This window comes from Corvus cornix, chromosome 6, assembly GCF_000738735.6.
Source record: "Corvus cornix cornix isolate S_Up_H32 chromosome 6, ASM73873v5, whole genome shotgun sequence".
NCBI classification, from domain to species: domain Eukaryota; kingdom Metazoa; phylum Chordata; class Aves; order Passeriformes; family Corvidae; genus Corvus; species Corvus cornix.
This window is the reverse complement of record NC_046336.1, coordinates 17,932,454-17,954,303: the sequence shown is the minus strand read 5'-3', so window position 1 is coordinate 17,954,303 and position 21,850 is coordinate 17,932,454. Positions and strand designations below refer to the sequence as shown.

The following is a 21,850-nucleotide window of genomic DNA, read 5'->3' as shown; positions in this document are numbered from 1 at the left end:
AGTTCACTTGGTCTGTTCAGCCTGGACAGGAGGAGACTGAGGGGCGACCACTGCAGTTACAACTTCCTTGTGAGGGGAAGAGGAGGGGCAGACACTGATCTCTGCTCTGTGGTGACAATGACAGGACCCAAGGGAATGGCCTGAAGTTATGTCAGGGGAGGTTTAGGCTGGATATTAGAAAAAATTTCACCCAGAGAGTGGTTGGGCACTGGAAGAGGCTCCCCAGGGAAGTGGTCACAGCACCAAGGCTGAGAGAGATCAAGAAGCATTTGGACAATATTGTCAGGCACGTGGTGTGATTCTTGGGGTGTCCTGTGCAGGGCCAGGAGTTCAACTTTGATGATCCTTGTGGGTGCCTCCCAACACAGCATATTCTGTGATTCTGTGACCTTTTAATTTGCTTCCTAGTTTATGAAGTTTTCATCCTATTTCTCAAGTGACTGGAATTTCCAGTGGTTGTTATGTCATTAATCAGTATTCAGCTTTGCATATAATCTCTAAGTAAATGAATGTCTTTCTGTTGACCACAATTCCTTCACTCTTTCTCTGCAAGGATTGGATTGTTCCTTGTTTACACCTTGAAACCTTCTTCTGTGGATGAAAATCAGATTTACCTGGATAGTGTGGCTGAGAGGCCCACTGAAGGTGAGGGGCTGCCTTTGGTTTATGAGTTATGATAGGTAGCTACAGTATTTCCTTCCTTCCCCAGGGCCTGATGAACCCTAAATGCAACATTAGTGCTTCTGCCTCCTGTGGCAGGAAGAGGCACAATTCCAATTACTTCATATGGAAAGGACAGGCTGCACTGAGGTGACCCTTTTGTTCTCTCTCTGCTAATAAACCAGTAGTACTTTGGCGGCATTGTCCAGAGCTGACACAATGTTGGATTTCAGATATACACAGAGAGGAAGGACATTAAATTGAAATTGCCCCCATACTAACCTACCGGGCTGTTACAAGGGGTAAAATTTCAATGGGCATCCTGGATTTTCTGTGAAGACTTTGCTACACCTACAGTTGTAGCAAATAATAATGCGGAGCTCTGCACCTCTTAAAGTATCTGTGTATTTGTCAGGTTCATGTGGGGGAACATCCAGTCATTTGGCCCTTTCACTGTGATCTTTCAGTTGAGGCTTTATTGTTATTGCCCCTCTAAACAATAGATCATATTAAGGAGGTACTGGTAACTGTGGTTTGTATATAGACAACACAGTTAGGCAGTACGAGTCAGATTGCCTATTTACATTTCCCTCTCTAGTTAGCCTGAGACTGCTTCCTGTGAGATATTGTTCAACATATAGTCTGAATGAGTTTTAAATAACTCTAAAGAGAGGACTTTGGCAATGTAAGCCCAGGTTGTTTCTTATGTTAGCAGGACTCCTTATGTCTAAAATTTGATGTCTGCATCTTTTTACTCTGCAAAAAAGATACAAGTACCTGATATAAGTACTTCTACTGGGCTAATTTGATGCAAAGTTGTTCATCAAAGCAATGGAACATGTGTTTTGTCTCTTCATTACTCTTTATTACTTTCTGATATTTGTAGCCTTAAGCCAAACATCTGGAAAGACAATCTGGCTTCGAAACCAGCTATTGAAGATGCTGTTAGATGTAATACGCTCAGACAAACTTCACCTGTCCTCTGAGTAAGTAGAAACATTTAGGAAGTTAAGTGTCTCTGTCTTCCAGATTTTTCATCTTCTGGTGCTTGACCAGGACTAAACACACTAATGTTCAAATTTAAACAAATACTAAGTAAGAGCAGACTGGATTCACAGAGTCTTTTTTGTCAGTGATTTATCTGGCATTCACACAGCTGTGTGGTCTGAGCACACATCAGATATCCATTTTGAAAGAAAATTTCATGTTTTCAGAAAATACTGTGAAAGGGGAACTTGGATATTGATGTTTCTTCTGCGTATCAGGGGTTGAAGAAATCCCATCTGTATTTGAAAATCAAGTCAATATAATGAGGGATTACTTGCATCCTTCTATCGTAACCATGAGAATGATGCTACTGTAATTCTACCTTTCAGAACTGAAAGGCAGATTTCATAGTGCTGGGTGCTGTAACTGTGCATTTTCATTAGATAGTACATCTTGGACTTCAAAATTTAAACCAGAATTTTGAATTTCATAGCTTGAAAGATCTAGTCTGTGATGTAGCTTGCCTCAGTTATTGATACACACTCTGAGAAGGAGCTTCGTCTTAATGAACTGTTTTGCCTGACAGTAATACAAGGTTAAATTTAGCAGGAATTGAGTGATTTCACCTGTATGGATGAGTCTGTTGTTAAATCTTCAGGATTCTCTGTTGTGGTACACCTTTAATGAGATTTTTTTTTTTAGAGAAACATGAGCTTCTAAATCACTTAGAGATAATTTTAAATAATATCTCCTTTTTGTCTTCCATCATGTTTCCTTCCATGTGTTTTCATTTACCTGTTTGTCCTAGGGAAAAAGAAAAGACATTTTTGGCACTGGGGCCAGACTGGTTTCTGCTGTTCACACAGAGCTACCTGCACTTCAGCACAGTTGTCCTGGGAATCAAGCTGCTTCTGTGCTTCCTCCACAATCGTTTGCTGCTGAACAAATTCAAGGAGGGGTTAGTGGCTGGGCGTTGGCTGGAAAACAGCTCTGCAGGGTTGAGTATTCTAATGGGTATGTGTTGGTTTAATGTTCCCAAAACACTGCCTTGATCCAGCTCAGTGGTAGAAGATCACTGTGTACATGATACAAGAATCCTCACTGATCTCAGTACCAAGAGTTTAAATTACTTCCTAAGGTAGTAATTTATTAAGTTTAAAAATAAATTTGTCCTGGTACTTTTTGTGTTGCACAAAATCAGGCTAGTTGATAAGCCCTTGAGGTGTTCAGATGTCAACTCATGCTCTGAAACCTTTTGTTTCTTTAAGATTTGTTCAGCTTGCTTTTTGATAATTAGACCTGTGGATCTGAGAAAGGAGGAGAAAGGAAGAAGAATGATTCAGGGACACTGCCCTATAACAAAAGGGATAGTGGGAAAAATTATCTGTTAGTCCGGGGATGTTTTTTATACTGTTGATACTGCAGCCTAGCAGACCACTGAGTGTCCTGGGACAGAGACAAATGAGGACAAAGTTGTGTCAGTAATTCTTCTGCTGATATGACATTTATTTTTAGACACTTTCCTTTTCTTTTCCTTTAAAGATAATTTAAAAAGTCACCCTCCAGTGCCTGACAACGGCTACTTCTTGATTTTTGGATTTTCTGTGTTGCAAAGATGTCTGACTGATCATGTTCACATCCCTGAGATCTACTTGGTTGTGGCAGAGCTCTTTCTGGCAACTCCTCAGTCTGAACCGCCTGAAGCAGTCAAGGTATGAAAAAAATAGCAGACAAGCACCTGAAGCTGCTATTGCATTACTATTTTGACATTTTATGCCCTTTTCCATGACAGGATTCTCAGGCAAGTTTACCCTACTTGGGTTTTGTGATAATAAAAATGATTCATATTTTAGACGTTTAGTTAGTTAACTTTAAGAAAATTTTTGTTCAGAACAACCTTGTTTGGGCAGGTGTTAAATGTTACAAATTTAATAGGAGAGGAAGGAGCTGTTGGAAGTGCAGATGTGTTGATTTTATTCTGATTTGGAGAGAGCAGGCATTGTTCTTGATGCATGGTATATAATTCCTATCACTGAATGAAATATCTCTCCTCCTGTGTAGAAAGATCTTGAGTCTATGTTGCAGTGGATCTTTCAGCACCACCTTACAGAGAACGTCCTCAAATTCGGGTTGTGTGCAGAGGCAGCTGTGTTACTGCTGGAAATGGTTAGATTCACTGTGGACAAGGTAAGTGTTTTGTTGCAAGGACAGTGCAGTGTGAATGGCCGAATAAAGTGCCCAGGTGTGACAGATGCCAGTGGCAGCCTTTACCTGTAATCCCTGTGCCTACTCTGCCCTCAGAGGGCAATACTGAATGTGACAATGAGCAGGGACTTCCAAGGGTCAGAACAACTACTGCCCTGGTTATGTAGCACAGGATGTGGTGGGCTCATGTTTAAGAACTTCTGAGACCAGAGACAGGCCTTGCCCACAACAGTACTCCTTTTTTTTTTTCATTCCTGATGATGATGATATTATGTTACCTTTCTGGTTGGGCGTATCTTCAGTCTGCAAGGTGCGGGTTGGCTGCTGGTGCCTCGTCTGACTTCTTTGTGGCTGTGTCATGTTTGCTTAGAAATACCTAAAGAGGAACAAAGATGAGCTTTTTGTGAATGAGAGGAATGCTGCCTTGACCAGATGCACATTTGTCTGTGTTCAGCCTATTGCAGATGCAGAAGCCTCCTGGGCGATTGCCTATCCAGGGAATGTTATCGAGTTTCTGTGCTTGATCTATCACAGTTACACGCAGGACCCCGTGTGGCACTGTCCTGACTTCTTGAAAACTTTGGCTATGGTTGCTTTTCATTCAGGACCACCCAAGGTACGTGTATATGAGCCAGCACAAGCCCTTCAGATCAGAGATGGGTCATTAGGGGAAAAGAAATCAATTTACAGGAGTCTGAGTTAAAATGTATTGCTGTCTGCTTTCACAGGGTGGGTCTGAAGGCCTTTTGACTCCTGATGGTCCAGCCATTGCCGAAGGGAAAGGCTGTGCTGATCCCTCCTCTCTCCCACTCCTACCACACCCTGTCAAGAAACAAGTGTGGGATTTTGTGCGAGTCCTCCTGATGGACAGTCTTCTCAACATCCCAGCAAACAAACAAGGACATCCCCTTGAGCTGCTTCTTGAGGTTTCTCTTCTCATCAGGCTTTGCTGTTCTACCTTGCACGGGGGGTGGAAGGACAGGACATATCCTGCTAGCAACCTAGTAAAAAAAAGTGCTAACAGTGACAAAAGGAGAGGACTTTTCTAATGCCTCTGTACTAATGTGAACTAAGAAAATGCTGCCCCTGGAAAACAGAAAAGATATTTTTCAGGCAATGTTTAATATTGAAGAAAGGTGGGGAAAAAAAAATCCCTTTTCCTTAGTAATATCTGCTTGTCATTAGAGCAGCCCTTGAAATTGATGAGAACAGAAAATTTCACATGGAGTATCCTGTGTACTGATTTTTGAGATAACAAAATCTCAGTTCTCAAATAAACAAAAAAACCCTCTCTCCACTTTAAGTACAGATTAATTCAAGCTGTAGCAGTTGAAGTCTGGATTATAGGTTTCAGCCACTCTAAGCACTCAAGAGAATCAGAGTAGTCTGAAGAAAGGGGAAGATGAAAAATTGAGGCTTCAACTCCACATTGTCAATAATCCAGGCATCCTAGATGTGAGTTCTGATGCAGACTTAGCTTAGTAATATGAATAGTAATGAACATAAGCTTGACTACAATTGTAATGAGTTAAATCATCTTGTGGAGCAACAGCTCCCTAAATGTTTATACAGTACTATCCCAAGGTTTGGTACAGTTAAAATAGAGTATGGATTTCTGATTGTCTGAATCCTGAGCCTGCTAATGGAGCTGAATTCCCTGAGGACAAGACCTCTTGGGAACCACCTGTGTGCCAGATTCTGGCTCTTTGCAAAATCTTGTTTCTGTTCAGTGTGCAGAGGGTGACTGTGCTGGCTATCAGCTAGATGGTGTAGTCCTATGGAAGATTTCTTGGTTTTCCAGCTAGGGAATGAAGTCCTGCCATCTCTGCTGTCCAGTAGCTGTCCACATAGGCACTCTTGCTGAAAGTGAAGTTGAATCAGATTTCCTGTTTTCCTGCTGTACTAATATGTATGCCATCACTATATAGGCTTCTCCAGAACATGCCACCAGTGAGCAGAAGAGACTTTTCCAGACAAAAGTTCTGCTGTCTGCTATGGATGTCTTTCATGTTACCAGCCAAGGTGAGGGGAAAACAAGACCAAGAGGTGAGTGAATCAGATTGTTTAACTAGCTGATATTTAGCCTGTAGGTGTAATTGCTAGAAAGGTTTGGAAACAATAGCTAGAAGGACAGTCCAGCTAAGCAGGATGCACTGTCCAATCTATCTTGCTGTAAGCCAGTTTGCATAAATTATTGTAATTTTATAATTTTTTCTGGAGAGCCTCTTCATTTTTTTCTTTTTGAGAACAGATATTAAAAATACCTGAATATTAAAAAGGGAGTATGTGGAAAGAAACCTAGGTTTATCCTTGAAAGCTTCTGGAAGCAGCCCCACTAACTTAGTTGTTGCAGCTCTCCTTTCTGAGTTGTTAGTTGAACCAGTTCTTCATTACAACATTTTAGTGAGATTGCTTCCATCCTTAATATGGAGCTGTCATTTCCAGTCTGAGTAAGGTGTTTCTGCTATACCTGGAGTCTTCTTAGACATGTCCCAGCTCTGACATATTGTGGGATGAGACTGTTCCTACTCAGCTCTGGTAATCTCACATTTCACTTTTTTTTCATTTCAGCTTGTTATGGAATAATCAACCCTTTTGTATCCTCTCCAGGGAGCAGCGATCCTCATGGTGCTTCAGAATCAGCTGCACCCCTATCCACGATGAATATTGCTTATTTTGTTCAGAAGCTGGTTGAGAAGCTGAACAGCAGAATGTTTTCTGCTGATCCCAAGCAAATCCTGATCTTCATTGTCAAACAGATTATGTGGGTGAGTCACTTTTTTTTTTTCCAACTTTTATCAGCATGTTTTAACATGCTGTTTTACACTGAGGTCGTGATACTGCAATTCTGAAGAGGATGGCTGCAACTGGTTTGGTGATTGTTGTTATTCCTGTTTTCTTGCGTAAGAACATAACAGTTCTAAATTATAGTTAGAGATAGATGGTGCAGCATAAAGAAAGGATAGTTAACTCTTTTGTGACACTGTCTGTTGGCTATGTACACGTTGCTGAACAGGAATAAATTAATCTCTTCCACAGTTCTGGGGACTTCGGCAGAAATACAGAAAAATATAATTTTTATGTAAGAGGTAGTTTGGGGGAATTTCACTGAAATAAGTTTCCAGCAGGTTAAATGAAGTGGGAGGAGTAGATCCTTGGGGAGAAAGTTCTTTGAGCAAGCCAAGTACTCTGCTGTTTTGTGTTTTCACAGGTCTTAGAAAGCTCTGTCTCTCAAAAGGAAGTTTTCCTCAGTGCCCTGTACAGCTGCTTAAACAGAGCCATCCTATACTGCCTATCCAGACCACAACAATCACTGCCTGAGCAGTTTAATGTCCTGAACACTCTCATTGTTCTGCAAGAGCACTGGGACATTATTTTTGCAACTTACAACTCAAATAGTAATTTTGTCATCTGTCTGATGTACTGCCTCTGCCAACTGAACTCGGGCAGGTACAAATGTTCATCTCGTTATAATGTTTGTTTGTATCTCGTGCTGTACCTATGGAAGTGGCTGCAGAGGGGGAGATATCTCAGAACTTAGGTAATACCTGGTTTGGGGAATCACTAGAAGCTGAGATTGAGCTAGATCCAGCATTTCCAGCAGCCTACTCACTTCGGAGTAGTAAATGCAGTTAACAGGCTTGAACTGATTTCAGTGGAGCTGGCTCACAAGCCCATCAGGAAAATGAGCATCTGGAAATCTTCCTGAGACGTGGGCTAGAACCACTCCACAGTCATGCAGGCAGCCATTCTTTGAGACGTCTGCATGGGGTAATTTAGTGAGATGTTTTTTCTGATCCAGCGGTCATTTATGTGCGGGTACATTTAAAACATAAGTAAAAGTGTGCATGGATCTTGTGATCTTTGTGTTATTGTGACTTGGATCTGAGCTGCAAAGTTCTGGTTGTTCTGACATTGGGTAGGGCTAGAACATCCATACCCACTGTTTGCTGTTCTTACAGATGTTGATATAATAGATATACTCTTGCTAATGTAAGCTGGGGAGTTACTTTGGAAGCTTAGTTTTGTGAAAAAAAGCCAATATTGGCCAGTGCTTTATTCACTATAATGATATTTCTTGTTTCACTGATAGCTTTCTGTACTGCTTTGATGGTTTGAATTGAATCCATTAATACAGTGTTACACAAGAAGTAAGCTACACTTCCTGAGATCTTTTCTGGATTATTCTCATTCCAGTCAGATAATAACTTGTAGGCCAAAACTGCTAAGATGGAGTAAGGATTGCTTTTACGTAGTAAGAGCAGAAACATTTTTTAAAAAATGAAATTAGAGAAGGGTTTGTGTTATCCAAAAGCCAAACATAACAAACCCAGGGAATCAGAACTGTGGTATTTTAAAGAAATCAGAAATAAAAATGGCAGCTTTGCATACCCAAGGATTTGACTCTCCCAGGTAGTAGGGCCTGTTTAGACTTGAAAGACCTTGGTATGTTACTTGTGGCTATATATGCCATTATTGGCAGCCATTCTGTGTCCAGATTGTGTGGATACCTTACCCAAGCCGGTTTGACTTTTTTTTTTTTTGAAGCGTTACTGCTGTACTGAAGTTCCTAATGTCTTTTACCTACTGACTGGTAAATTGTGGCACAGCCCCCAGTCCCAAAGCAGAACTCCTCTTGGCCATGGTGATGTTCTCAATAATCACATCTACATGATAATTGTATCACAGTGCTAAATTTACAATGTTTTTGTGCTGAATGCTTTAGAAACTGAATGAATAAATCATTGTTACAAAAAACTCAGACTAAGCAGTTCAAGTGTAGGGTACAGCAAGACACTGCTTTCTGCCTAGTGGCAGATACCTCTGGCAGAGGAATTCAGAGCAAAGAGACGATGTACAAGATGCCCAGGGGAGGTGCAAGAAGGCTGATGTAGACTGGCTACATCAGTACAGCCCTGTGTTCTGTCTAATTGGGGTGAATGGTAGATACAAGTGCAGTAAGAAGTGCAGGAATTAGGCACGAACAAGAGGGTGATCTAGAGGGTCATGATGACTGCTCCTTGACTTCGAAAACCAGACTGGTAGCGGTTAAGTTCCCACTTCTGGAAATTCTGTGGTATTACATGACTGGTATAAGCTCTCAAGACTATAAATACTGATCTACTAAATGATTCAAGTAGGAGTGGATATGCAGAAACACCTGTGGCTCTTTCACTGTCCTCAGTTTGTTCTGATTTCCTCACCTGTCCTCCTTTTTTTTTTTTTTTTTTTTTTTTTTGTCACAGCTGTTCGGAAGGTTTTGGGTTGGATGCAAAACCAAAGCTGGCTTCTTATCACCAAATTTTCCTTGCCCCCAGTGAAGAGGAAAAGGGCAACCTGCCTACTCCAGATGATGGTAATTTATGGCACATGTTTCCTGTGGCTTAGAGAGAAGGAAAATACCTGTCCTAAGCAGTTATCAGAGCAGCTTGTGCAAGTGCCACTTACTTCCTCTTTGGTGTACAGGCACTGCAGGCACAGCAAAGAGAAAGGAAAGTTGTGCTGAAAAATTACTTGCGTTTGCATCAAGCCTTTTGATTCAAAAGTCACACCCTACATCCTCAGGAGTAATGGGTATCAGTTTGGAGATCTCTCCTCCATGTTATGGCCAGTATAAGGGACCAGACACATATACTATTTGTAGCTCTATTTCTTTTTTTCAAGGCCATACACAGTGTGTGTCTGTTACGTGCAGAAAGAAGCATTTTGAGCATTTAAGAGAAACATGGGAAAAATGTTGGGTTGGATTCAGTGTGGTTAGCTGAAGCCTGCAGCAGAGCAGTGTTCTTTTTTTTATTTTTTAATATATATTGGCTTGGTTATGATGCAACAAAATCAGTCTGGTTTGCAGGGAAATAGAGCAAAACATCTCAGCACTTCCTTGTACAGTACCCTCCTGCTGCGTCAAATTGTTTCACAACTTGGTTATCTTTGCCTGTCCATCTCCAATGATGTTTGGCAACATAAAAGAATGTCCTTTATGTGCTTAGCATTCTATGCATGATAATAAGATCATAAAAATTCTGATTAAATGGTTTTCCAAAGCAGAAACCTGTTAAAACCACGTCACTCCTACTTGTTTCTTTCAACGAGTTGAAATATAAAAGAAATATCCTGCTGTTTTCTGTATTAGATTAACTACTCTAGCTTAGAACCTATGGAGGCAGTACACAAAAAGGAACAACTCCACTGACTCCAGCAGTTACTCTGGAGCAGTGCTTTTCCAAATGAGATGTTTTTGCATTACCTGTTGCTTGACTTGAAAACACAAATGAAGAATCATTTTTTGGTGTTACTTTTGTTTCCTAGTTCACCAGGAGATTCTGAGAACAGTAGAAATCATCTGGAAGCAGCTCATTTCTCAGAGGCAGCAGGCTCTGGAGGACACTTACAAGATGGATCTTTCTGTAAAAGGAAATGACAAAGAAAGGGACATGAAGATAACAGAGATCACTCCTTTATGGGAAGAAATTATGACAAAAGCTTGGCAGCACTTGCTAGGTCTCTGATCTTTTATGGAATACTCCTTGTAGTAAGCAAAAATAGTGTGGTAAATGGGGTGCCTGGTGGAAAGCAGCTGTTCTTTGGTTATACCCTGCACATCACCTGCTGAGAAGCAGATTCTCAGTTTCTCTCCTTCAGGGCTGTGATTGCTTCCTGTGTCATAACCCAGCCCTTCTGTAATCCCCTGGTGGTGTCTTACGGCTCATGTTGTGCTGCAAGAAAGAGAAATCTCCTTAGATGGTTGTATCCCATAGGAAGATTTAAAAGGAAGGATATATGGTTAAAGAAGGGCGTTGCAATGTGTGTAGTGCTGCAGTGATTCACAGTTTGTGTCTGTAATGAAACTGATCTATGGCAGAGCTCTGTGAGGCTTTTAAATAAAAGCTTGAGAAGTATGTGTTAATTCAATTCTCATAAAAATAGAAAGTAATTCATCTTGGGTAACACGCTGCTATGTTGTTTTATCTTGTGTAATGGGGATAGAACCCCTCTATCTTCCGACAGGCTCAACTTCAAGTCTTAAAAGCTTTTCTGTCTGTTTTGGCCTGCAGTATCTGAAAAGAAGCTTCTCCAGAAAAAAGCAGGGCCAGGCCAGTCCCAGAGCAAGCACAATTCCTGGAGTGAAAGCCTCTCTTCAGCTATTAGGTTTATACCTGGCCGAAACACAGAGGAAATGGCATGCAAATCAGAGGTAAATTTTGTTCTTTGTCTTTTCTGGGTCTGTCACTGGTCTAACTTTTATATAGCTCTGGAGAGTTTTTCTGGATTGGGGTGGCTTCTGAATGTCTGTTGGTTGACATGTTCCATGGTAAACTAGGCAACTGTTGCAGCTGAGGTTCCTTTTCTAGGCTGCTAGAAACAATCACAAAGAAATAGTTACCTGAAGAACTTCTCTTGGCAAGCCTGTTCATGTAGTCTAATAATGCATATTTTCTGCATAGGGCACAATTATGTGCCCTAAGCAGCCCAGATACGTTTGTGTTTACAGGGCTCTGCTTGGAGCAAGGTGAGGCGATGCCAGCTTTGCTGCTGCTTTGGACTTGCATCACCTATGTAAACCTTGTCCTTCAGCCACTGAATTAGTAGAATTAGTAGAACGGCTCAGGTATCATCATAGTACTATTATTGTGGTACTATCATTACATTTTCTACTCAATATGAAGTATTAAAGGTCCAAATTTCAGTTTAGCCCCTAGAGATCAAGAAACAAGTCTTGGTATATAACCCAGGGATTGGTTTGGAGGGTCTGCATAATTCCTACTGTCAGGAATGAAGGTGAACTGTCTTTTCCATGTGTAAGCTCCTCCTTTGCTGAAAGAGAGGGCCATTTCCATGGTTTTGCTGAGCATTTGTCAAAATTAGAAATAAAAAGCCCTAGATAGATGTTACTTTTCAAGTGTACTAGAGGTAGAGTAACTAACTTGCCCTAGGGTATGGTAAAAGTGCATTGACCAAATATTCAGAGCTTTAAACCAAGCTTGTGCTACTGTGGTGCTCAACATGTTAAGGTCTTTTTCTTCTCCTGAGGACACAATGAGTCTGTTATTAGCATCACTTTAGGCAGCCTTAACCCTCTAGCTCAAGCCACGTGAGATTGCAGCTTTATGCCTGGTGATGCCTGGTTCACTTCCAGGTGTGTTGATCAGGAAGACTGTGATACCCAGCTAATGTGTCTCATGGTACCTTACTGAGCTGCAAGGTTTTTTCAGCGTGCCACAGAATTCTTCTCAGTCCTTAAAATCACTTTGCTGCTTACAGAGTGAGCAAGCTCTTCCCAGGTACATATGTATACTGTGATGTCATACTACAAGAGTGTCGACTATTTGCCCTGGGGTCTGTTTAATTATTTTTTTAAATTAATTTTGATTATTACAGCTGATTACACCTCAGTGAGCAATGTAATTGATATTTGTAAATGTATCCCAAGGAACATTTTGTACAACATGCTTTTTGCTGTTGAAGGTTAAAGACTCTGTTATTGGTTTTTCCCTAAATATGCCCACATCATTAGTTCCTCCAGTGAAAAGGTTGCCATCTGGAAAAGGCAGCACGGAGACATTATTCAGGCACAAGTGCATGAAATTGGTGTTTCTACATCTTCTGTCTCTCTTCTGCAAGGAAGCTGCTTGTAATTAAAGGAGCTGGGTTTGGAAGAAACATTACTCACTTGGTGTTATTCTTTATCATGTCAAGTACTGACAGCTCCATAGCTCTGATAAATTGTTCTTCTCAATGAGATACGAAGCTACAGTTCCAAATGTTCTTCTCCACTCTCCTTCTCCCCCCTTCTCCCTCCAGACTGTCTTTCAGAGTTTGATACACTTTTTAGAGAGGTGAAATTTAAGAGGAAGAAAATTTAGTTGCCCCTCAATGGTTCTCTTCCTTCATAGACTTACATTAGAAATCTTACATTAAAAGTAAATGGTATTTTTGCTTCTACCTCCTGTTTTTGACCACTTTGGTAGTCACTTAAAAATGTGCTGTAATGTAATTTTGTATCACTTTCTTTGTCAGGGGACTTCTATGTTCACTACTGGCCTCTGTCTTCATTACTGCAAGTTATGGACTTATGTCTGACAGCAATAGGCACTTGGTTGAAACATGGAGATTAAAGGAAAAATAATAGTATGAACTACATAGGGAGGAACAAAGAATTTAAATCCTGGAGTAAAATAAAAATATTTGCTCCTGACTGAGCAAAGTTTACTGAGAGAAGTCCAGAAATTCACCCAGGATTTCAGAGCTGTGCCCAGTAGAAAGAAGAAATGGGTTGTTTACTGGGTTGTTAATGTGATTCCTCTATCGACTGAAAAATAAACAAAGACGTTGAAGCAGTAGTAGTATTTGCTGCAGATTAAAACAAACAAAAAACAAGCAGCAAACACTGCTCTTAAATTTTTCCCCACGATTATTTACAAGATAGGAAGAGTGCTTTTGAGACCCAATCCTCAATCTGGAAAAAACAGCAAAATTCAAACTGTTCACTCCAGCAAAGGATCAGGCCCCATGTTTCTGCTGTGCTTTTGCTCATGTTCTCCATCATCAGCAAAGGCAATTTCCTGCTATTTGGTAGCAAGTATGAGAATCAGCCATCAAATGCAGCTGGTTTTTCTGCATATTTCTGAATCCACTGTGCTATCTTATGCTTTGCTCGTGGCTTTGTCTGTGAGGCGTGATCATGTAGAAAAGAGTGTAATTACATTTCTGGTAGTAGAATGGCAATGATCTGCTCTAGTAATTGCTGTTTTGTACTTTCTTGGAAGTTTGAGTAGTCATGCAGGAGCACAAGGAGCATTGTTCAAAGTTGGATTTTTTGATGCTTACAGGTGAGAGACTTGGGTAAATTTGTCAGCAGGAAGGTCTGTAAGACTGAATACAGTGCCAAGGTTTCCAAATCACTGACTTTCCTGTTTCAAAGTGAGCCTTTTGATCTCTTGCTCTTTCTCCTCCTTTCCCCCTCCCCAGTTTTACTGTCAAAATCTAGTATATGTATTTAATTTTTAGGTTAGTAGCGTCTGTGATTGGTTTTGATATCGTCAAAAAGCTACAAGAGCAGCAAAGGACCACTGTAACAATTGTATTTCAGTCAACTCTAAATCAGTCAACAGCTGCTTCATGCCCTGTCCTGAGGTTCCTTAGGATTAGTGCCTGAGCAAGGTTACAAGCACCGTACTTCTAACTCCTGTAAGACACAGTGCCTTAGAGCTGTTGCTCTTTACAAGAAATGCAGAGCCTCCTCAGTTTTACAGGAGGCCTGATCATGCCTGTCCTCTACTGTTTTCATTGATTAATTGCATTCCTCTATGCCAAAGGCCCATATAACTTGATAGAAAAGGTCTTTTTAATCCCAGTCTTCAGAATGAAGAGGTTAAGAGACCTCCTAACTTGTAATTGCAAAGCCAGGAACTTAAATCTTTTTCTTACCAATCACTTAGTTGGTCTTTTATCAGCTTTTCGAGTTAAGTGAGTTAAAACAAGCAAACATTTAATGATATTTCTTTGAAAAGAGCATCATTTGTGTAACATGTTTATCTTCATAATAGAAGGATAATTAACATCACTAATTATCTAATTAAGTTCATTAACTATGCACCAACAGTGCACCGTGAAGTTGACATTATGTTCTTCTGTCAACAAATGCTTTGATTTCTTAGGAAGTAATTAAAATGTAAATTAGCATGTCATTAAATGCACAAGGGAACTTTGGAATCAAATATTCATTTCAAAACTGCTCATAGCACACATTTTTTTTACTTCAATGAAAGCAGGCACTTTACTATTAATGATGTATATTAAACAATTTCCATTATAATATTATTGTCTTGTTTAATAACTGGCTCAAAGCTAAATTACAGCATGCTGTAGCAAGCTGAAAAAAGTTTCTTTAACTTTGAACAAAGAAATTTTCATGTCCTCTTACACGCATATCTGACACACTGCTCATTTATCATTTTCAGATTGTTTACAAGATCATAAAGAAGTAATTCAACAGGTCAGTGTTAGCTAAGAATTGCATGAAATCATAAAATATAGAGCTATTTCATATTATGTGATACAAATCACTGAACTTTCTGAAACATGGGAACCATTTCCCCATTCATTGAAGATAACTGTGTAGCTGAGAACTGGAATATAAATGTTGTATGGTGAATACAGGTCTTTAGGCTGCCTCAGATTCACAGACCCCTCAGTCTGTCCCCTAAAAATTCATTAGAGGTTGCTGCAGGAGATGGTGTGTGATAGCACAGTGTACAATAGAAAACCTATCCTAGCAAGATTGCTTCTTTCTTGATTTATATCATCTTAAAACCTGAAACACAAGAGACATTGCTTACAAATTTTCTGTGGGTAGCTCTTCAGAGGGAATTTTCCTGTGTTTTTAAACTCAGTGGTCTTCTGTAGGAGTGAAGTGCCTTCACTGAATTATACATTGTATGAAAATGTTGCCTGTTATTTCTCCTGCATATTGTTTTAAAATATACTTTTGCCTTTCAAGCTAGAGATTGTCTGGGTCAGGGTTAAGCTTGGATATAGGATTTCAGCAAGTGGAATTTAATGTTTAAAGCTCTTGGCACCAAAGTCTCATCTTTCAAGAGCTGCTGGTTGTGGAGTTTTATTTTCACATAACGGAGCTGATGCCAAATGAGTTGAATGGTGTTGACATGGATGAAAGAGGAGTTTTATTTGGTTGCAGAAAAACCCTAGAAATTAGTGCTAGCCACTGAAACAGACTATGATTTTCTTTGCTAAATACATAGATAAATAATTTCTCGTATTTCTTGGTTCAGATATGTCTGTTTTCTTCCAGTTTTTTGATTCAACATTTTATTTATAATAATTTCAGAAAGAAATGGTTTGAATTCAAAAGACTGAAGTGTCAATTTAAACTGAAAAGTAAAGAACAGAAAATCAAGGGAGGCCCTAGAAATCTCTGCGAGATTGACTTACATGTTTCTTCTAAGTGAGGCTATAGGTTGCTAACTGTGCTAAAGTCTGTGACCATTCCTTTCTTGTTGCTCTCATCTTTGCTAGCCAAATTAAAGTTTGCTTGTGTTCTATTTATGCTTTCTGCTGCAGAGTAGCTTGAAGTATATGCACTAAGAAACTCCAGAAGTAATCTTGTCACCTTTAAATGTAAGTCATTTTAGGAAAACTATATTTTTATGAGTCAGGAGAGAGATGTTTCTTTTTTCTGTACTCTAACCTCTAAGCATACACTGGTGTTTACAGAATTCTTTCATCAGCTCAAGGACTAGAAGGGCACATTTTTCTTACATAAAAGCCATGATTCAAATGTAATCAGAAATGCCAGTGCATGAGAATGTTGGACAAATGCATTTAGATAATAGTGTGTAATAAAGCCCTAAGTTAAATACACCTGTAGGACTTCCACATTTTAAATAGAAATAGGAAAACAGTGAGTAAGAGCAAGTGAAGGCTAGAAGAGACTCCACTGCTATTCCCTGTGATGCCAAAGTCTGACCTTCACCTTTCACTTCAGAGGTAAAAGTTAATGCCTCTGCTGTAACAGGATGGAAACTGAGTCCTCAAGAGGTTGAATGAATTATCCCAAGTCACAGAAGCCATTCTCAGAGATAGGATTAAAGAATAAACATGGCTTGACTCTCATTGTGCTTTTTTGCTATTAGGAGACAAGTAATCTGTTCAATAGTGTCATCTGTTGAAGGGCTGTGTGTATGCACGCACACATACAGACATATGGTTGCTATAGAAGTAGATTGGCTTCTGTACTGCCTGGATTTAGCTGATAAATAGTCACATGTACGCACCAAGCTTTAGGTTTACCCTTTGAAACCCACCCCTGTGTGTGGGTACATTTATGATGCACTGAAATATGGAAGATTTTCTCATTAGGTCTGCTATTCCCCAACCAACTGGCAATGCCAGGAATGCATCCATGATCCTTAGGAGCAGTTGGCACACTGCATTAGCCTCCTAGTGGGCTGAGGCACGAAGCTTCCCCGCAACACTTAACTGCTGGAACTCAGTCTGTTGAAAAGCTAAATGAATTTTGGCAAAGCAACAATAAAATCCACACGGCAATAACAATTTTGTGATTCAAAAGAGCCTGCAAACAACCCTCAGTGTGGAGAGTGTATGTGAAGGACTAGGATAAACTGCTCTTTAATTTGCTAAGGAAAACATTATCTGCCTTAGCTTAATGGCTGTTACCTGGTGAGTAATGGAACAACTTTTTCTCTTGTGAAATGAACCTACTTGCTGCCTAGTGCATAGTCACTTTCTTGAAAAGTAATCTGGTCTCAAGAAAGGTGGCTTATTGTTTGCACAGGGTAGCAGTGTACCTGGTTACTTTGTCAGATTTAGTAGCAGGAGAAGATTTGGAGATGTTATGCACTTTGTCTCTATCTGAATAGAACAGGGCTGGTGCATTGGAGACTTTACCCAGCTCTAATAGTTTACTATAGCACTCAGATGCTTCTCTGTAAAGCTGCCATGGTAGCTATAATCCTGTCCTCTGTAGCAAGCTTGATGAGCAAGCATTGATTGATTTAGCAAGAAAGGACCAGAAGTATTGTGCTTTAACATTCTGGTTAGATGTGTGGAAACAGAAGGAGCATGAGAACTGCCATGAATACAAGAAGATAGTTTTCATATCTCCAAAGGGTTTAGGCTCAAAACTACTGAAAATCTGTCTCTGTGCCTGTGTAAGTCATGGTGGTTCAGAAATGTTCTATGAAAAAATTATTGGCTCTAGATGATGCCTGCAAAAATCATTTGCTTTTGTGAGAAACTCTCTCCTTCCTGACTAGGTCACATCCTCATCCACACTGGTTAGGGCATGTGGTCCAGAGGACAGAGGTGGCATATGGGGCTGCTGAGAAGAGCAATGCTGCACCACAAGTGGATGCCATTTAATGTTGAGCTGCTGGGAAATATATACTTAAGAAAAACTGAACAATTTGCTCTTTCTAAAATGGCATTTCCTTAGTGTTCTGCTTCATCTGCTTTTCTGTTTGATTCAAGATGTGGTATCGTGTAATTTTTCTTATTCTAATGATGCTAATTTCCTATTTTCTTCTTTGGGAGTGATCATCCATAGAGATTTTAAGTATTTTTAATTGTCATTTTTGAGGTTCAACTGCTGCATATGTATTATCTCTGTGTTGATATCTTTAATACTTGGATTAAAAGTGCGTCTGCCTCCCTTCACTAGCAGAAAACCTGTACATAAAACCTGTGAAATGCATGCCTAAGCACATCCCTAAACACAGTGATTTCTTGAATCAGTCATCAGATCTATTTCTGCCATGCACAAACTCTTTGCCACTGTCACATATGCTATTTACATGCAGTGTCTGGCATCCCTAAGAGCTCACTACCTGCTGTGCTGTTTTTCTGTGCCTGTGAAATACTTTCTGAAAACCTAGTGACTGCTTGAATAGCCATAATTAGATAAAAAAAACCTTCCTTGAAGAATTGTGAAAGCCCAGTTTAGACAAATAAAGCACATGGACTCTTCCTGGGATATGAGATCTTGTATCTGGTAAATCAGCTATATTAGAGTACTATCTGCCACTGGGAACATAAGAGTAGAAGGGGTTTCCAAACTAGTTCATCAAATGGTTTCTCCCTCCCACTACTGCATGCTCTCACCATATGCATCCTCCCTGTGGGCTTATCATGCTATTTCAAATTAATTCAGGTTGGGTTTGCCCCATCACCATCCCCCCTTTCCCTGCAACCACGTCCTAATGACAGGAAGTTGTGGACTCTCCACCCCTGGAGGTGTTCAAAACCAGGCTGGATGGGGCTCCGAGTATCCTGTTCTAGTGGAAAATGTCCCTGCCCATAGAAGAGGGGTTGTACAACACTGGGTGATCTTTAAGGTCCTGTCCAACCCAAACAATTCTATGATTTAGTGATGTTCCAGAAACTCAGCTCTTAGATTCTGTCATGTTCCAGAAACTCACTTCTTTGTTTCCCCATCTGCAAACTAAAGACTTTGACTTCTTTCATAAAGATCTCTGAGTGGTACTGGTCAAAACTACTGTGCAAGAGTTACAGCTGTGATGCTACATAAATGCTCTTACTATGTATGTTTATATACTTACAATATTTATTTTGTTCAGAAGAGCTAAAGTAGTAGACTATCATCACTAATTCTAGCCCTTACCAACAGATGACTAGAAACACATGCTTCAAAACAAGTATGTGGGTACTGTCACTGTCATCCATGGGATAATTCGCTTGGCACAGTGAGGGATTTGAACATTTAGGCTTACCTTGTGTCTCTTAAAAGTCAAAAATTAATTTGTCTTGACGTTTATTTTTATTTATTAATAGTTTCGGCACATACTTTTGTGTGCATGTGTATTCTGTAGCACAACACATACAAAGAAAGCCTCCAAGTGCAGAGCCCTAATGACATAATGTTTTTTAGGAAAGAGCTGTGGTATGTGTGGTGTCTGGATCATGCAATATGAGTTTGTTATGGCAAGCCTGAATATTTATGAGGTGCAGGAGTGTTAAGTGATCTATATATATTAAAAAAAAATATCAGACATAAAGCATTCCAAAGCTCAGTAGAGTTTTGTTAACTTATAAGTCTCACCTCAATCTTCTATGTTTTTCTTTTCAACTGTTTCTCATTATAAACAGTCTCTCAATCTCTTTAGTTGAAAGAAATTATAGAAAATTCACACTCTGGATTTCCTCAGTGCTAATAATTTTCTCTCCTATTTGAGGACTCCATACAGCAAGAGCAGAAATGGTTTTTGAGTCTGTGATTTGTTTTGGTTTTTTAATAGGAAAATAACTTTTAAATTCCATCACCTTTTCAAGCTCTAAATATTGGCTGGGGAATATGTGGCAGTAAAATGATCTGATTCTACTTACAATGTGATTGCCTAAGGCAGCAAAGTAGAGAAATCTGTAAATGAAAGACTTAAAGCATGGTTTCATACTCAGATTTTTAGGAAAGGATTGATCAATAAGGCTCTTTAGTAGACCCTTCCCTAAAATGTGCATTATAGTTCTTACATTTACACCTGCTTTTCTGTATATGAAACTCAAACCTTATGTTACACTACATTAACAATTATCAAAGCTGGCATGTTTTTGTTTAAGATAGATTTACTGTGGCACTGTTGAAGTTAAGCTACTCCGTAAAGAGGTGGTCTTTTAAAGGATAACCACTTAAAATTTTTAATGGAAACTGTTTATTTGTTAGAAACTTGTTTGCATTAGTTGTTCATTAAGCATTACAGTGTAATTGTTTTGACTGGCTTATTAAATAATAGCCTAGTCCATATTCTCCATGTTTATTGGATATCTTTTTCAGGTTTTGTTTTTGTGCATTGGTTTGGTTTGTGTGGGCTTTTTTCCTTCCAATCAGAGTCATCTCCAATTTTGTTAACTGTTCATTTCACTTTACAACCAGATGGTTTTCCCGTGGGATCAAGAGGGACATTTTCATCTGGTTGAAGCTGGCTAGCTATAGCTCATTTAGAAGCCAAAGTGGTTAGTCTTTGGTTGACCAGATTTGGCTAGAAGAACTTTTCCTCCTTAGGACCCTTCATATGTTTCAAGGGCTAGGAGCTGGGTCAGTGAGAATCTTTGCAATGTGGGCTTTGACCTTAGGGGGTCTCACTGGTGACAGTGAGTGAACCACCGACTATGAGCAACTTTGAAACAGCTGCCAGTAGAGCACTGACTTGACTTGAATAGTCTGTGAATATCTAAAATGGAGGAAAAGGTTTTCTACTCTGAATGGTTTTGCCCTAAGTCCACATAGAGCCAGGATCTCAGCTCTTCTCCTACACCGAGACTGGTTTAACAGCACAGAGATGCTGTTGCTTTCTAGGTCAGCCTTTATGGGAGTTTTATATGAATTATGGAATAGTTTTGTGAGGCTGCAACTGTGATTACAGGTTTAATGATGCTTTAAACAAACAAAAATATAATGACTTTCATCAGTGTAAAACAGGAGCTTCCTGCAGGGAAACACCAATAAATGTGGCTTCGCAGCAGGGTTACAGACCTGGCTGGCAGCCAGCAGTAATCGGCACAACACCCAGGCCTTGTATGTTAACTTAATTAGAGCCCAGTGCAAGCAGCAGCCAGACAGTTTGCTGTGAGAGATCACTGCCAGTGTGGCAGAGAGTCCCTGCATTTAAAAGTTACCTACCTGATCCATGGCTTTAGGTAGTAAGAGGCTGGGACTTTCACAGCAAGTGCAGCCTCGTGCTGTGACTCACAACAATCTCATATTTGTTGGGGAAGTTCACCTGCATGTGACAGCATTCATATGGCACTGCAGGCACTCACCTCTCCTGTATAATATCACTATAGATCCTTGCCTCAGCTGGGGTCTCTGTCATTTATGCTATTTGCAGTACTAATTCAGCTCCAAAAAAGAGGAGCCTTAAATTGTATTTGATGTTTTCTTTCACCTTCTGAGAAAGTTCTGAGCAGTTCCACTAATGATCTTGTTAAGATCATGTCTATGTATTTCCAGTCTAAGTGTGCCACTTGCTCTCAGGTAATTGACTAATCAGTACACTGCCTGCAGAGCCATCAAACTTGCAGACACAGGCCATATTCCCTAACTGCTCTTGTAAAAGAAGGGCAGCTAATGCCTGCTTCTGCCCCTCACAGGAATTGCACCTGCAGCACCTTGGCATAACGTGTTCTGACGTTTCTTCTAGGGATTTGTGTCAAGTATGGAACGGTACCGAAGAGTTGGGCAGGAGCTGTATGCCTCTCTGTACAAGGACCACGTACAGGTAAAGGATGAATATTGGGCAACAGCTTTCTGTTGGACTACCCTTGGACTACCCTGAGAAACTGAGCATTTTAAAAGTGAGATGAATATTGTGCCTAAAGAACTGCTGAGAGTTGATGAGTCAACACTCCTTTCCTGACATTGCCACTGAAGTGTGATACAGCATCATTCGGCAATCAAATGCCTCACTTTATTTTCAGGAGCCTTTTTTTCCTTTGTTTAAATGAA

General features: G+C 40.0%; 1 protein-coding gene across 2 annotated transcripts in view; it reads left to right on the top strand.

Moving 5' to 3' along the window:
- Positions 1–21,850, top strand: part of WDFY4 (WDFY family member 4) — a 124,380-nt gene that overhangs the window by 48,678 nt on the left and 53,852 nt on the right. Inside the window, exons 27-40 of one of the 2 annotated variants that reach the window (XM_019293922.3) lie at positions 554–645; positions 1,547–1,646; positions 2,456–2,661; positions 3,190–3,359; positions 3,709–3,834; positions 4,307–4,468; positions 4,581–4,778; positions 5,781–5,874; positions 6,463–6,620; positions 7,064–7,302; positions 9,099–9,208; positions 10,162–10,353; positions 10,908–11,047; positions 21,546–21,623. In XM_019293922.3, the coding sequence (XP_019149467.1) occupies positions 554–645; positions 1,547–1,646; positions 2,456–2,661; positions 3,190–3,359; positions 3,709–3,834; positions 4,307–4,468; positions 4,581–4,778; positions 5,781–5,874; positions 6,463–6,620; positions 7,064–7,302; positions 9,099–9,208; positions 10,162–10,353; positions 10,908–11,047; positions 21,546–21,623 (2,065 nt within the window). Of the gene's footprint in view, positions 1–553; positions 646–1,546; positions 1,647–2,455; positions 2,662–3,189; positions 3,360–3,708; positions 3,835–4,306; positions 4,469–4,580; positions 4,779–5,780; positions 5,899–6,462; positions 6,621–7,063; positions 7,303–9,098; positions 9,209–10,161; positions 10,354–10,907; positions 11,048–21,545; positions 21,624–21,850 lie in introns of both variants that reach the window. The other variant, XM_010411034.4, reaches the window with a different exon arrangement.